General features: G+C 40.5%; 1 protein-coding gene across 5 annotated transcripts in view; it reads left to right on the forward strand.

Annotated features, from left to right (window-relative positions):
• LOC136862831 (uncharacterized) overlaps positions 1-17,620 on the forward strand; it is a 180,172-nt gene that overhangs the window by 78,654 nt on the left and 83,898 nt on the right. The window contains exon 1 of one of the 5 annotated variants that reach the window (XM_067139098.2): positions 15,954-16,060. The exons of the other annotated variants lie outside the window; for them this stretch is intronic. Coding sequence (XP_066995199.2) covers positions 15,965-16,060 — 96 coding nt within the window. The 5' untranslated portion in view covers positions 15,954-15,964. Of the gene's footprint in view, positions 1-15,953; positions 16,061-17,620 lie in introns of those variants that run through there. 5 annotated transcript variants of the gene reach the window in all.

The following is a 17,620-nucleotide window of genomic DNA, read 5'->3' on the forward strand; positions in this document are numbered from 1 at the left end:
TGCCAATGGTGTCCAACTTTCTGTTGTAAACATGCTCCAACTTGAGTATTTGATGCATCTGTAAAGAGACCTAGAGGCGCATCTGGCAATGGATGAGCAAGTTGAGTGGTTTGCACTAGGCTTTCTTTGCATTCATGGAAAACACGTTGCAATTCTGGAGTCCAGGGGACAGGTTTAGAAAACTTAAGCTTAGAATTGGCTAGGACGTTCACCAACGGCGCCTGCAATTCAGCCGCATGTGGTAGGAAACGTCTGTAGAAGTTGACCCTGCCCAGGAACCGGCAGAGGCCCTGGACAGTCTTCGGTAGAGGGTATTCCAGGAGAGACTGAATTCTCTCTGGAGGTTTTGTACCATCCTTTGAGAACCGATAGCCCAAGAAGGTTACCTCACTTGCACCTAATACGCACTTGGATGGATTTATGGCTACACCGTAATCAACTAATCTGTGGAAAAGTACGTGGAGATGGTGCATATGCTCTTCTGCATCCTATGAAAACACCAGGATATCGTCAATATACGGGAAACAGAAGTTTGAAGCCCTAGTGACCTCATCCATAAAACGCTGGAAAGTTTGTCCAGCATTTCGTAACCCAAATGACATATAGGGAAATTCAAACAGCCCGAAAGGTATCGTTTTGGCTGTTTTGCAAATGTCACTGGGGTGAATCAGGATTTGTTGGTAGGTCTTGATAAGATCAAACATACTGAAAATGGTTGACCCAGCAATGTTATGGCAAAAATTTCCTATGTGTCATACTGGGTAGCGGTCTGGTATTGTCCTTGCGTTCAATGCCCGGTAATCGCCATATGGATGCCATGAGTTATCCCGCTTAGGTGCAAGGGTGAGGACCAGGGACTATTAGAAGACCTCGCTGTACCGCACTTTACCATGTCCTCGAATTCTTTCTTCGCTATCTACAATTTTTGAGGTCCTAGATGACGAGGTCGACAAGCAACCGGTGGGCCTTCGGTTGTCCAAATGTGATGTACAGTATTGTGTTGAATATCACGTTGGATCCCAGGTAGGCGAGTAATGGAGTGAAAGTCAGCGAACAACATGCTAAAAGGTGAGTCGGTGGATACTGCAGCAGTCTTTACGCTGGCCTGTTCGATAGAGGCTACAGATGCCTTAACATGTAGGCCGGTGGTGCCATCGAGGAGGCATCTGTTACGGCAGTCAGGGAGCAAGTTATAGTAAGCCAAAACATCAGAACCAATGATGGTTGTGCTAACATCAGCAATGACAAATTGCCAGTGAAAGTCACGATGTAAATCAAGGTTGAGGTTCATGGGAAGGCTACCATACATCCTGATTGTACTACCGTTTGCAGCGCTCAGCTCATACCCATAAGATTTACAAGTGCTTCCCAGAAGCTTACGTGGGAAACAGCAAAGGTCAGATCTAGTGTCAATCAGAAATTTTGCTTTGTTATTCTGATCAAAAATAAACAGACGGCGGCCCGATGTAGAACATACAGTTGCTGTCTTCACTGGCTGTTCATTCCGTTTTCCGCCTGCCAGGAACAAGGACTAGTACATTTTACAGCTTTATCTTGGAACTTTTTGTGGTACCAACAAAGCCGGCCCTGTGGCGTAAGGGAACGGTTGCGGCTTTTAGATCTCCTCTTACTGTGACTCCTGCCTCGGGGCTGGTTACGGGCCAGGGCATCGACTTTACGTGTCAGTTTGTCCATCTGGGCAGCTAAAGTGTTCGGCGCAGCTGTAGCATGTACGGGTAAGTGGCTATATGGTGGTGTGACAGTAGGTGAAAGTTCCAAGATCTTGTCTGCGAGCTCTGCTATATCAGCTAGAGGCAATAACTGGGCCACTAGTATAGCCTGCAAGTGCTGTGGTAGTCGACGCATGAAAAGTTGCTTTAATATACTTTTATCATGAAGTGAGCTACCGGCTAATGTCTTTAAGTGACGTAAAAACTCTGATGGTTTCGTATCACAGAGTTCGTCACCTAGAAGTTGGCTCTTCGGATACGGAAAGACGACGGACTAGTTCAGATTTTAGTTTTTCGTAACGTCCTGTGGCAGGGGGGTTAATGACAATGTCTTCTACTTCGGCTATGACCTTGGTGTCAAGCTGTGAAATTACATTATCAAATTTAGTCTGGTCGGCCGTAATGCCTGCAAGCCCGAATTGAGGCTCAACTTGAGCGAACCAAACAGTTGGTCTGTCATACCAAAACGGTGGTAGCTTTGCAGAGATTTTGGCAATTTGGCCAATGTTGCTAGATGTAGCATCGATACCAGTAGACTCATGCTCCTGGAGCCGGGCTAGTAATGCTCCGTTCTGCTCTTGCAAAGGCTTCGTCAAAGCAATAAGTTGTTGGAGTTGGTTCTGTAAGTTGTTATTTTGTTCCTCTAAAGCTTTTAATCAATCCTCCGCCATAATCAAAATGGGTACACAACACAGGGGCAAAGAGAAAAAGAATTCTGAAAATACCAGACAAGATGACAAAGAAGTAGTCAGAGGTACGATGTGTAGTTGTGTTTGTAAGTGAATGAAGATGTGTGAGGATGAGCAACGCAAGCACAAATTTACAAATAGCTTGAGACAATCTTATAGGTTAGATGGAAACTAAATATTATGCAGGTAGGCCTAGCATATGATAAGAGATTCACAAACATATAAACTAAGATACCACGAACCTACTATGCTGGCGTAGCAGGGGGAGAGGTGATACTCCCACGTGGCGCATCCCAGGTGGCGGATAGGGGGTCCTAACCGGCTTTCCAGCGGACTTGAGGGAAATAAAATACCTCTCGCGGACCAAACACACAACCCCCTATGGGTGGGGGATGCAGACGAAGAATACACCCATGGTATCCCCTGCCTGTCGTAAGAGGCGACTAAAAGGGGCAACCAAGGGATGATTTGATTAGAACCATGAAACTACTTGTGATTAGTACCATCACGCGGGGAACACCATGGGTCGCTATTACTTGTGCGTAGTACCACTGTGTTAGGTACCAAATAGGTTTTTGAATAGTAGCAATCAGGAGCACCGTGCGGTCAGGCTTTTACGGTGCCTGTGATTAGTAGCATTATATGAGCGACACCAGGGTTCTGGCTTGCCTATGATTAGTACCCACTATATAAGGAACACCATGGGATAGTATGAGTCCCTGTGGTTAGTACACTTATGTGATGAAAAACGTAGGTTTGCGTTGCCTGTAAATGGCGCCGCTATGTGTTAAACACCATAGGTCTGTATTACATGTGCGAATTTCATTCCCTGTGTGTAGTACCATAACGTATGGAATACCGCGAGTCTACGCTACTTTTGAAGTGTTCTGAACTATGTCAGTTTCGATTCATTTTTGTTTTCTCTGTAGCAAGAAGTGTGAACATTCTCTTCTAGATGGCACCACTTAAGAACTACAATTGTGCACCCTAGTGCGAAGTGAAGGAACTTTTTTTTGAAGAAATTTTGTAGTCATAAGTTTGTTCTTTTTTAAATTTCTTTCTGTCATTATTTGAGTTGGCAATGTTAATCCGTTCGTTCCGCCAGTTTTGAAATTAGCCAATCCCGAATTTCTTAAATTCATTTTCGACCAATCGGGGCTTTCTTCTCCAACCTGCTCTGTAACTGTGTTCGGTAACCAATAAAATTTTGTGGGCGGGTTGTAATCATTCATGAAACGTTTTGAATCTTCCACGAGGATATATAAACTGCTGTTTTTCTGGTCTCGGTGCCACTTCAGTAACATCTTTCCTAGTGTAATTATATAGCAGGGGGTGGGAAGCGCCCCTTTCTTCAGGCGGCAGTTCATCCATCAGGTAATGGCCTGTTAATAACTTCTTTGTTTGCTAGCTCAGCAGTTTAACCCTCGGGGCAGGTTCGAAACTTTTACCATGTAACCTTCCTTTAAAATGTAAAAGACACTTGGTATAAAGTTCTGTCTCTTTAACTACAAATTGGGATAGAGAGTGCCTAACCCTCTCGAGCTCCCACTCATATTGTTTTGAGGTGACTACATTTTTATAACAGTTTCCCATCTCTTCGTAATGTAATAAAGTTTTATTTCGTGTCACCTCCGTAGTATGGGATTAGCCCTTGCATAAGCGGCCTAGGGCCAAATTAGGTTTTAATAAAGTGTATTAGGAGTGCTGTGTACGCCTCCACTCAAGTTGGTATTTTGGGGCCATGTCATTGTCCTGTTTCTTTAACGAATAGGCCTCAGTAGGTTGGGTATTTTTACCCCTGTTTTTAATGTGTCTGGAGGACAGCGTTAAGGTGGAGTTTGGTGTGGCCGTTGATGGGCTTGAACTTTGAGAGCGGGTTGCTCCTTCTTAAATTTGGGTTCTGTGTGCCTTGAGGAGGCTTTACTGGGTAATTGGGAGCTAGTGCTCCTTGGTATGATTGGGGTTTTCTGCCCCTTTGTTGAACCTTATACATAAGTAAAGTTGGGCTCTTTGCTCAAGGATTGTGTGTCTGGGGGCTCGAAGCCCGAAACCATTAACAAATTGTAATTGTACATTCTTAATTTGTTGATATACAACTGAGTTCCTGTTATACTTGTTATTTCTTGATCTCAAAAAGAAAATATAACCTTTGTTAAATTTTTAATTAATTTTAATTTCTTTGTTGAGACCTATTCCACCCAGCACCTTCTTTCACCTCTAACTACCACGGATAACTCCGTAACAATTATTATTATTATTATTATTATTATTATTATTATTATTATTATTATTATTATTATTTTATCTGTGAGATTACTATTATTGTAATATAATTATTATTCAATTCGATTCTGCAATGCTTGTCGCTTGCGTGATTGTAGTTAACTGTATGCATATATACATATGTGTAGATTAACATTAAAGACATGTACAGTAAAGAGTTGCCGTATGTCAGATGTGGATATGACGTTGCTACATTGTGCAATACTGCTGTAAATGCAGAGTCATCGCTACGTCATTGCTACGTCATCATGAGCATTTAGCAATGCGCTCACAGTCTTAGATTTACCTAGGGAGCCCCGGGCTATTTCACCATAGTAGGTAATGTATGTCGCGAGGTGGGAGTTGATTATAGTTATTTCTGGAGGTTACGTAGGTGCGTCAACCTAACGTCTATAAAAGGTGGCTGCATATTGTAGCGTCAGTCAGTATTCTACTGGAAGGAGAGGCACAGTTAGCCATAAAGTGAACGAGATGGAGTGGCCTCAGTCAGTCAAGGGCAGTCATTAGTTAAACGGAAGGTGAAGAGAGAAAAAGTGGATGGTGAACAGTGATGGAGTCATAGAAGGATACACTTGCAATGGAGTCATGCCATACAGACTTACAAAGAAGTTATATGATATGGAGAAGAAGCAGTCACATGGATACATTATTAATTAGGCGTGACACATATACAGTAAACACCAGATCTAAGGAATACGTCGTAATTACACTCAAAGTGTTGAAGGTACAGTCAAGTGAACCAGTGAGGGATATATTTCGTATAAATTGTTAAATGTCTGGTCAAGAAGAATTCAAATTCATGCTTAGTTTCTTTCAGTTGCAATGTCATAATCTCATATTCTCATCTGTTTTATCGCAACAAGACTTACTATTTTTTTATATACAATTTCAAGAATATATTTTGTTCTATCAAATTAATCTTTCGTTTCATTTAAACAGTAAAATTTCTTAACCTCTAATTAAATGGGGAAACCGAACTCCAATCTCCTTGTCCCAGAAATTATATGGTATGTTGTGCAAATAACGTATGTGTAAGTAAGCAGGTAAGAAGTAAGTGTGAGTACAAGGTTCGACGATTGTGTATTTTATTTAATGAATATCAATTTTCATATTTTCCATTTTAAATGCAGATATTTCATATTTTTCAATTTAAATGCATTTTTATATGTTTCAAAAGTAAGTCAGCGAGTTAGGAACAATCACAGTACCGCACCATGTCAAATACCATGGTTCTACTTTCCAAGCGATAAGTACCATAATGAGAGGCCGATGACCTATATTTTGGACCCCTTTAGCTTGCATGCATCATCGATTCAGTATTGAGCTATAGAAGCAGTCCCTTGGTCAGTATTACTTTTTTTTTTCCGTCAGTTTCTGAGACTGAGGCATTGCGGGTCGTCTCCACTGATTGTTTTAACTTCATATCCATCCATTAATTTTTGTCCTCACGCTTTGAATTCTGGTCAGTGGAGGATTTTGGATTTTTATTTTGTCATTGCATTTCGTCTCATTCCGTACCATCAGGGGCCAATGACCTAGATGTTAGGCCCCGTAAAACAACAAGCGTCATCATCATCATCATCATCAAACTATGATAAGTTAACAAAATAACCTTGTAGAGATTAAACATTGATTTTGGTTATATATAAAAATATTAACCCGTTAACGCCGTTTTTTTTTTTTTTTTTTTGTTATACATGCTGCTTCTGATTGTGTCTAGAGTATGTATATGAAGTTTTACGCATTTCTGCCCAGTAGTTTCCCCGCGAAGGACCCGTGTCCATATGATCACGCTAGGCGGGAGTGGGAGCATTTAATTTTATCATTAATATCTTTGTAAATGTATAATTATTTTAATAGGCGACAAGCACATTCTACAAATTCAACATATAATGTACAAAATCACTTGTGTAAAATATATGGGTACAACAAACCATGAAATGAAAAACGTGAGAGCCATAAGAAAAAGCATTTGTTCATCACTCTATCACCGTTTACTGATTTGGTTGTCTTATCTTAGCGTTATTCAACTGTATGGTAAGGAACAAAGCAAGGAATGCAGAGTCCAACATTGCATTTCAAGCACTGGGTACGTACAGTGCTGAAACAGTTAATTCCAGCACATCTGCGACGATTACCAGATGCTACTAGATGATTTCTGCCATCTAAGCGAATATCATTGGGGGTGCGACCTTGATGAACCGTTCCAATGGGACGTACTGCCCCAGATGGTGGATTCCTGCACGCCTTGAGATATGTCTGTACGATGTGGTGGCGAAAGTCAAGCTGAGGGATGTCAGCACCTGATCTTCTCATAAGCTGCCAGGCATTATGTGCTGTAACATCGAGCATCCACGTAAATAGGGACCACCACCACTTCTTCCCCGTATGCCTATGCGGTAGTAGGAGACGTTCTCATCCATTTTGTCCGTTCCTCCCATGTGCTTATTGTATGCCCCGAAAACAGTGGGACGTCTCACACGTACTCTCTTCTTCTCTGTTTGAGAGTAACGTGAAACGGAAGATGCAGGATCTGCGCCATTGCACGTGGATGCAATGGTTACAACGGAATTGTCAACCCATCTTACAATTCCAATCCCATCTTCCACACGCATGGCGACCTCAAGTGTTCCACGGGGCTTCTTCTTCTTCTTCATTTCCGTTACTGTGGGAAGAGGACATTCTTTGGGAACACGATTCTCTCTGATAGTCCCAGTCCCTCCGTAGCCACGGCGCTTCAGCTCTTGAAGAAGTGTCATGTTTGTGAACAGGTTATCAAAGTAAAGGCGGAACGGCAGTACTTTGATGTCCTCTGGCAGTTCATCTAACATCAGCATCATGGGAGCTGCACATTTACCGTAGGCCTTTTCGTATTCAGAGTTTCCTTTTGGATTCTTTCCTTGATAAATATCAAAATTGATAAGGTATCCAGAGGATGTATTCAAACACCAGACTTTGTAACCGAAACGTATCGGTTTCCCCCTTATGAATTGCTTGCAGCCATGCCTGCCAAAGTATTTTACCATGCACTCGTCGAAATCGAGATTGTGCTCAGGCCTGAACATGGAAACGAATTGCTCTTTCAGAAGATCCATAAGGGGGCGTAATTTCCACATCTTGTCATTGGGAACTGGCTGGGTGCTATGTGCACAATGAATAAATTTACACATATCTAAGAACCTGTCTCTGCGCATAGCATTGACAACTAGTTCATTGCGCAAGTCCTCACTTGCTTCCCAGTACGAACGTTTACTGGGAACAGGGTTGTAACCAGACAGCAACAGAATAGCAATAAATACTTTCATTTCCTCCGGTGAGAAATTAGGATCAGGGGAATTTTTAAGAAGTGCGTACTTTCTTGATTCTTGCAACAGCAGTTCAATAACTTCACCATCAAAGAAAGTTTCAAAACACTGCACAGGGGATTTATCACGAAACAACGTGTAGTCGGGTTCTGGAAAAACATTCTCTTGATTTAGTACGTTACACTTATTCCACGAGTAAATGTTTGTTTTCTTCTTCTTGGCAGAAGTGTCTGCTTGTTCAGTATCATCTGTTGCACATCCTCCCAAACGTACATTATATGTATACACAATTTATGCCTTGCTGGATAGTTGACGGCCAGTGAGATTGTCAACTAAACCACCACCATCTTCGTCATCTGAATCTTCATCAGATGGTACGTTCACTTCAGGCGGTTCAATGAATATTCCCTTCACCGTTTCCTCTTCACTGTCATCAGCCTCCAAAATATCGAGGACTTCCTTTAGAGTTATGTCCCTGCAAAAAATCAGGACATGTGTAAAGAAAGCAGGCTATTTACAGTCTAAACGTACTTTTACCTATATTATGGACTAATAGAAATGTCTGATACATTCGCAACTACCGTAGATAAGTTTTCGAGCACCGTTATTGAGATGTAGAAGCGAAGGTTAGGGCACAGATATGCCGTAAAACAACATATAATAGCAGTGGGAGTAGGAGAAATAACTTTTAAAATGTTAAAACAGAGACCCCTGATAATATTTTCGTAAAATCCTAGCTCATTACATGTGTGATATTTTATGAAATCGAAAGCCACCGCTAGAGCCTAGCGTGTTCGTACGATCACGCTAAAAGTTCTTGGCATATAATATAGTAGCAAGAACATTTTTCCTCTTGGAAATTATCCAGCATTCAATATGATTTATATAAAATATATCGGTGCAGTTTTCATGGGCTAATTCGTGTGAATAGGACTAGAAAACAATTACTTACTTGAAGCACGCATCCATTGTTGATCCTCACAGAGGCACACTCCAACTCACAGTGCAATAATGCCGCCAATTGAGAACTATAACATAATATATCGATCAGGCTGAGTTGCCAGATGTACGTCAAAGAGAATAAAACAATAATTAGTAGATTAAACCCGAAGGATTTGAAAATATACAATATTATATAATGCATTGCGGTGCGTGATCATAGCGTTAATGGGTTAAGCATAAACCATGGGTTCCAATGTCCATTTTAAGTCTTGAGGAATGTCCATATAACGCAATTGTTTGTTATACCTGTAATGTAGCAACTTAGAAACCACTAAAAGTCACAATTACAATTTATATATATATAAACAAGGTACAGCAATTAAGTCAGTTGTAATGCATGAGTAGGCTATTGTAAAGTAATTTTACTTGTTTGAACAGCAAATAAGGTAGGCCTATATTGTGGAGCAGTCTATATCTTGGGCCTTAATTAGCAAAAAGAGAAAGAAAAAAAAATTGCACAAAAGATTGCTGGATTACGTACATCAATTTAGCACCAAGATAGTAACTGTGGTTAGAAAACTAGGTACTGCCTCTTGTATAGATTTCTTTGTAATGTTCGTACAACTTCACAACGAATTTATGTTGTACATAATTTTGCAATATTCCAGAACAAATATAACATAGGTTATATACATATTTTACAAGTTTTTAGGTGAAATGTTGCATTCTCAAAGAGTAGCAGATGCGGCGTGCAGTTGCCGCATGCGGACTGAAGCGATGAGTCCGACGACCGTTAGGATTCTGGCGACTGTTTTTTGTCGTTTGTCAAATTGGTTTCATACTCGGAAGATGTGATAGTTCCAATGAATTAAACAGTCTAATGCCTCTTTGAAATAAAGTGTGGTAACATACCGTGATCTGTGGTGAAGCACGTGGTCCAAGATAGGTTATGGTATGAGCGTGTTTTCTATACACGGCGTCACCATTTATGGAGTCTTGGCTGTAGGCGGCCCCACATCGTTTCCATAAATAAATCAGCCCTCATGGATAAGAGGTTTATTTACACAAACACCACATACAGTTTTATACTTTTGCATATAAAATACATTGCGATGCATTGATTATACCGAGACACAAAGAGACGTGATGCTCATGCTCATACACACACGAAACCGCTGAATGATGCTAGTTCAAGAAGCTACACTCTGATGCAATGTTGCATTGTGCACGAGGGTCCGTTCTGTATGTGGGGCGATTTCATTCCTCCCGATGGCGCCACAAACATCTCCCTTGGTAAGTTATTCCAATCTCTAACTCCCCTTCCTATAAACGAATATTTGCCCCAATTTGTCCTCTTGAATTCCAACTTTATCTTCATATTGTGATCTTTCCTACTTTTAAAGACACCACTCAAACTTATTCGTCTACTGATGTCATTCCATGCCATCTCCCCACTGACAGATCAGTTGAGCAGCTTGTCTCCTTTCTCCCAAGTCGTTCCAGGCTAAACTTTGCAACATTTTTGACACACTACTCTTTTGTCGGAAATCACCCCAACAAATCAAGCTGCTTTTCTTTGGATTTTTTCCAGTACTTGAATCAAGTAATCCTGATGAGGGTCCCATACGCTGGAACCATACTCTAGTTGGGGTCTTACAGAGACCTATATCCCTCTCCTTTACATCCTTACTACAACCCCTAAATACCCTCATAACCATGTGCAGAGATCTGTTCCCTTTATATACAATCATATTAATTTATGTGATTACCCCATGTAGACATTTCCTTATATTATTAAGACCTAGGTAGCCTACTTACAATGATCCCCAAAAGGAACTTTCACCCCATCAACACAGTAATTAAAACTGAGAGGACTTTACCTATTTGTGAAACTCACAACCTGACTTTTGACCCCGTTTATCATCATCATTGGCTACTGTCCATCTCACAACAATATTGAGGTCATTTTGCAGTTGTTTACGATCTTGTAACTTATTTATTACTCTGTATAGAATAACATCATCTGCAAACAGCCTTATCTCTGATTCCGCTCCTTTACACATATCATTGAAGTATATAAGAAAACATAAAGGTCCAATAATACTGCCTTGAGGAATTCCTCTCTTAATTATTACAGGGACAGATAAACCTTTGCCTACTCTAATTTTCTGAGTTCTGTTTTCTAGAAATATAGCCACCTATTCAGTCACTCTTTTGTCTAGTCCAATTGTACTCATTCTTGCCAGTAGTCTCTCATGATCTACCCTGTCGAATGCCTTAGATAGGTCAATCGCAATACAGACCATTTGACCTCCTGAATCCAGTATATCTGCTATATCTTGCTGGAATCATACAAGTTGAGCTTCAGTGAAATAACCTTTCCTAAACCCAAACTGCCTTCTATCAAACCAGTTATTACTTTTGCAAATATGTCTGCTATAATCACACAAACTACTTCGTGATCACTAATACAATCTATTACTTCGGTTTCTCTATAGAGCTCATCTGGTTTTACCAGCACCATATGCAGGATATTCTTCCCTCTAGTTGGTTCCATCACTTTCTGAATCACCCGCCCTTTCCATATTAACTTATTTGCCAATTGTTGGTCATGCTTCCTGTCGTTCACATTACCTTCCCAATTGACATTTGGTAAATTGAGATCACCTTTTCCCTTCCCCCTACATCCACACTTATCAGCAACATTTCCCTGTTCCTCATCTTCCCTCGGTTGTTCTACCTCACAGACACCTGTCCTGAATTCTGGTCCGGAATAGAGCCCTTAGCCTGCAATCTCCTTCCCCTTAAAACATTAGACCACCTACAATTCCCCTCTTTTCTTCCCAGCCCTCTTTTACACCTACTTTATCCTGTACATTTCTTGAGGGAGGCCTACTTTCCTTCCTGTCCTCTGAGAGAATCCTGATTATCTCCCTCAAACTCTCCAACTCCTCCCTCATACTCCTTAATGCCTGGCCACACCCACAGTCCCTACACTTGCACTCAGCCATTCTTTGTGGAATAATGAAAAAAAAGAAAAAGAAAATTGAAATAACTTATTCTGTTCAAAATGGAAATGAAAGGAAAGAAATATTGTCTAGGGTAGTTCACAAAGATCACACAACAATAAGGTAATTAATATACGCTACTACCACAATAATTACTATTACATTTATTCTAGTTGTTGATTCTAAAAGACATGATTGGTTTTATTAAATGAATCCGTGCAATTGTCAAATTGCATCTACTTGTAAGAAAACAGTAGCACCATTGTTACAAAATTATCGAGACAGTTTCATAAGGAATGTCCATGGCTACTTGCTTCATGTGTTAGATAAAACCACATGTTCTGCAGTGTGTACTAGTGTGATTTCTCTGTGGCTCACGGTGGATGACATAATTGCAGAAGACGCATGGAATCCAAGAAACGTAACACATACAGTGAATCAAAATTATAAAACAAGTCCGGTTTATCATTCTTTGTAAAAGTAATGAAACTGATGTAACAATTGCCCAGGTACGGTCACATAATTTCTTTTGGAGCATATTGTCCTATTACTGTATCTGTTTTGGACCATGCAGAAAATGTATTTAGAGCAATGTTCTCCAACTCTAAAGTATTGCAGAAATGTGGTTATGCAAGTGCTAAGAACCTCTGTTTTAGTTCAATACATGGTGTCTGAGGCAAAAAAAGGGAATAGTGAACTTAAGCAAAAAAATAAAAGAACTTTTTGTTTGGCTACTGATGGTGTACAAAAAATAGCAGCCCAATTACCAGTCAGAGAAAAATGTTAACTGAGTGAATTTATTTCTGCAACAAGATCTCTAGTCATACATCTTCTTAGGAGGAAACTCAGTGGTCTGCCGGGCTGAGTGGCTCAGAGGGTTAAGGCGCTGGCTTTTTGAGCCCAAGTTTTCAGGTTCCGTCCTGGCTCAGTCCGGTGGTATTTGAAGGTGCTCGAGTATATCAGCCCCATGTCAGCAGATCTACCAGCACATTAAAGAACTCATGCAGGACATCATTCTGGCCCATTGGCATCTCCAAAAACCGTAAAAGTAGTTGGACGTAAAACCAATGACATTATTATTACTCAATGGTCTTTTAACTGACCTGTTAGACGGGTTCGGTCATTGTTCTATTCAGCCAGAATCTACCTACATTATGAGTGTTAAATTCAAGTAGAGTAAGTACCAGAAAGGCTATGAGGACTTTGTAATCAGAGCAAAAGCAAAAGCTTACTTGAAAGAGATAGACTGTGATGAACAGATGTTTTATAATCTGTAAGAGAGTTTTATGTGGCAGCTTTTAGTTACATAATCGGTGTCAAGCTAGTGCTCATTCGAGGGCGGAGTGGAGATCTGTTGTTTTCTCAGATAAGAGCCATTTCCATCGTGGTGCCAGTGATGGCTGTTGGTAAGGATGAGGCCGGGTGAGCGCTTGGAACGAAGCTGTCTGCATCATCAATACACCAGACCTACACCATAGTCGTGAGAATAATTTCCTTTGACAGCAGATTTGTAAGTCCTACTGGTGATTGAACTGGTTGTGCTGCCATTCATTCAAAGTATTCAAGGGGGTGTTTTCGAATAAAATAACGCTCGTCCTCATACTGCTGCTGTTACCCAACATGCTGTACAGAGTGTTGACCAGTTGCCTTGGCCTGCGAGATCACCAGACATTTTGCCCATTGAGCACATATGGAACATTATGTGACGACAAATCCATCATCATCATCCAATACCATCATTAACCATTGTTGATTTGTCTGACCACATGTAACAGGCATGGAACTCCATCCCACAAAATGACATATGGCGCCTGTACAGCATGTCTGCATGCTTGGATTCAAAAAGCGTGGTGACTACAGTGGTTATTAATGTACCACCATATCTTCTTGCGTATACTTGAACCTGTGACCTGGGAACCTTAATCAAATAAATATATTATCTTGAAAATTTGTTTAGCCTAAATCACATTCCTTTAAACTGATATCTTCTTGTGTTGGGATTTCATTTTCTGCCTGTGTATGTTTTCATACTATAGTCGTTCCATATCTAACGGGTGAATCAGGGATACTTTTATGTCATTTCAATTGCTTTCTTATATGCAAACCTTACATAGCTAAATTTTGGATGTAAATTAATTGTAAATTATCACAGCATTTATAATCTCTTTTAAACATTGTTGTGTAAATCAGTTACTATCGTCAGATTCCCAGTTTATTACACACTACCCCGATTTTTATTAGAAGTTAAGGGTGCAGATTATAATGTCGCTCAAGATGGAAATTCCGTCCAGAAGAGTGCACGGAACATATTGAGTCCAGCAGTGGGCTTTAATAGCATGCATAATCGAGTATGATAAGATTGTTTTTGAATGTCAATCATGACCTTAGATTTACGGGCAGTACAATATCTTGGTACCCCCTGTGGGTGGGGGACGCAGACGAAGAATACACCCACGGTATTCCCTGCCTATCATAAGAGGCAACTAAAAGGGGCAACCAGGGGATGGTTGTATTAGAATCGTGAAACTACTTGTGATTAGTACCATCACACGGGAAACACTGTGGGTCGCATTTACTTGGGCGTAGTACCACTATGTCAGGTACAAAATAGATTCGTGATTAGTAGCAACAGAGTGCATTGCCGGCTTTTACAGTACCTGTGATTAGTACCACTTAAGGAGCGACAGCATGGTTCTGGCTTGCCTATGATTAGTACACACTATATAAGGAACACCATGGGATAGTTTGAATCCCTGTAGTTGGTACACATATGTGATGAACATCATAGGTTTGCGTTGCCTGTAAATGGCACCGCAATATGCGAAACACCATAGGTCTGTATTACATGTGCGAATTTCATTACCTGTGAGTAGTACCATAATGTGTGGAATACCGTGAATCTACACTACTTTTGATTAGTACCGCAACATGACAAATACCATGGTTCTACTTCCCTAGTGATAAGTACCATTATGAGGGGCCGATGACTTTGATTTTGGACTCCTTTAGACTACAGGCATCATCGATTCAGTATTATGCTATAGAAACAGTCTGTTGGTCAGTAATACTATTGTTTTATGACCGGGCGAATTGGCCGTGCAGTCAGGGGCACATGGCTGTGAGCTTGCATCCGGGAGATAGTGGGTTTGAATCCCACTGTCGGCAGCCCTGAAGATGGTTTTCCATGGTTTCCCACTTTCTTACCAGCCAAATGCTGGGGCTTTACCTTAAATTAAGGCCATTGCCGCTTCCTTCCAACTCCTAGACATTTCCTATCCCATTGTCACCATAAGACCTATCTGTATTGGTGCGACGTAAAGCAACTAGCAAAAAAAAATTTTTATTGTTTTACGTCAGTTTCTGCGAGTATGAGCCATTGTGGGCCAGATCCACTGATTGTTTTAAATTCATATCCATCCATTCATTCTTCATCCTCACGTTTTGAATTCTGGTCAGTGGAGGATTTTGGACTTTTAATTTGTCATTACATTTGTAATGACAAATTACGAAGGGGTAGATACACGTGCATTCAAAGTTCCGTTAACTTTATCCATTTCTGTCACTTTTTCCACACCATGGCAGGGTCACAGGTGCGAACTGTGTCACTCATGTAGCCTTGGCCCAGTTTTATGGACAGATGTCCTTCCTGATGTCAACCCTTATGTTGAGGGTTCAATGGTACCTTCGCTGGCGGGACCTTGTGTTTACAGTGCACTATGTCTTCTGGTATATGCTAGAGCAATTTTGTTACTTTCATTGACCCATCTCAGTCTCATCCTTGGCTTTGACAATATGAAAGTGACTGAGGTATGAGTGATGCTAGTAATGCCATTCTTTATGCAGCCAGTCCCCATTATGAATGGTGTGAAAATGTTGCTCATAGGGTCGGATGATGCATGTATTTCAGTGGGCTTGGCAGACTGATATGTAATAGCAACTTCTGACTCGGTGAGGAAAGCAACGGGAAACTATCTCATTCCTCATTTCCCTAGTACACCTCTTCAGTGATGCCTAGGCCATCCATGACAGGTGATGATGGAGCTGTTGAGGATCCAACCAGCCTTAGGGCTGAGGACCAAACATACACACAATTTGTGAAGGAGGTGAGTTGTAACGGTTCAAATCCCGTTACAAATATTCCTCTGTATTTATTATTATGTGTATTATTATTGTTGTTGTTATTATTATTACATAATATTAATAATTAATAATTATTAATAATATTATTATTAACTATTATTATTTTTTGTATTCAATTCTATGATCTGATTTTGCTGCTTATTAATTATCGCTTGCTCCATTTCATTTATTATGTGCCGTGTGTGTGTGTGTGTGTGTGTGTGTGAGAGAGAGAGACAGCATTAAGGGAATGTTTATACTATGAGATTTGCTGCTTAATATAAGATATTAATTTATTATTTGAACCTACATTTAAGAAGTTGCACGAGGTGGTGTAATACAGGTACGTTTAGTGTCGAGTTATGGTTCTACCCCATACACACTGCGTTCATTGAGAAACACGAGGTACGATCAGGGAGTTTACTCTGCCTGTGGCTGTTTAAACATCAGGTGCAATACTTCCAAGCTTGGTTTGAGTGAGGTCATGGTCTGATTTAACCATGACTTAGGCGTAAACCATGTGACAATAAGAATCTATAAAAGGGCTTGACTCCCATAGTGAGCAGTCAGATGGTAGTGAGCAATCAGATGGAAGGAAACTCTGTCAGTCGGTCAGTGAGATGGGTGGTGAACAGTGATGTAGTCATATGGATACGGAGTCTTCAGTGATCAGATGTATGAGATGTTCGTAGTGTGTTCCGTGTATGCGTTCGGTCGAGTTCTTGTGTCGGTTTGGTAACAGCCGAAGATAGAGTCTTCGAAATTGAGAATAACAGTTCTGTGGATTATGTGTAAAATTGATTGAGCAGTGTGGTTATATATTTAACGATGACTTAGGCGTAAACAATATGACAATAAGAATCTATAAAAGGGCTTGTCTCCCATAGTTGTCAGTCAGATGGTAGTGAGCGGTCAGGTGGAAGGAGAAGTTAAAAGGGTAAGTCACCAAATTAGGTTTGAGATACCTACAGCTGATGCCAATTCCAAGGAATACGTCACAATAATACTTAATGTGTTCAAGGCACTGTAAAATGAACCAGTGAGGGATACATTTTCTGTACAGATTCCAAATGTCCGGTCAGGTGTATTTTAAATTTAATGCCTAGAACTTCAGTCCGTGTTAATTTCAGAGTTTTATATTGTCATTTCAGTATCGCAGCTCATCTCCCTATTTTATTACAAAATTTAAGAATATCATTTGTTTAGTATCAAGTGCAGTTAATTGTTTTATTTCAATGTAGTAAAACATGTAGTCCCAAATTGGGAAACAAACGTCAATATCCTTTCCCCAAAACCTATTCTAGGTTATGCTGTCAAAGTAAGCTTATTACCCTACACGCTAGAGATATTCAAGATTCTCATACTATTATTGTTACATTTATCTTGTAGCTGGTGCCCATCATCAATTAAGGTATTAGTATTTCTGGATACTGTATATGTAATTAATCAGGTAATTGCAAGGTGAAGGCCCAACAGCGGGGCACATTTTATGTGGAAACCCAAGGGCAAGTACAAAGTGAGCCGGGCTGAGTGGCTCAGACGGT

This window comes from Anabrus simplex, chromosome 2, assembly GCF_040414725.1.
Source record: "Anabrus simplex isolate iqAnaSimp1 chromosome 2, ASM4041472v1, whole genome shotgun sequence".
NCBI lineage: Eukaryota > Metazoa > Arthropoda > Insecta > Orthoptera > Tettigoniidae > Anabrus > Anabrus simplex.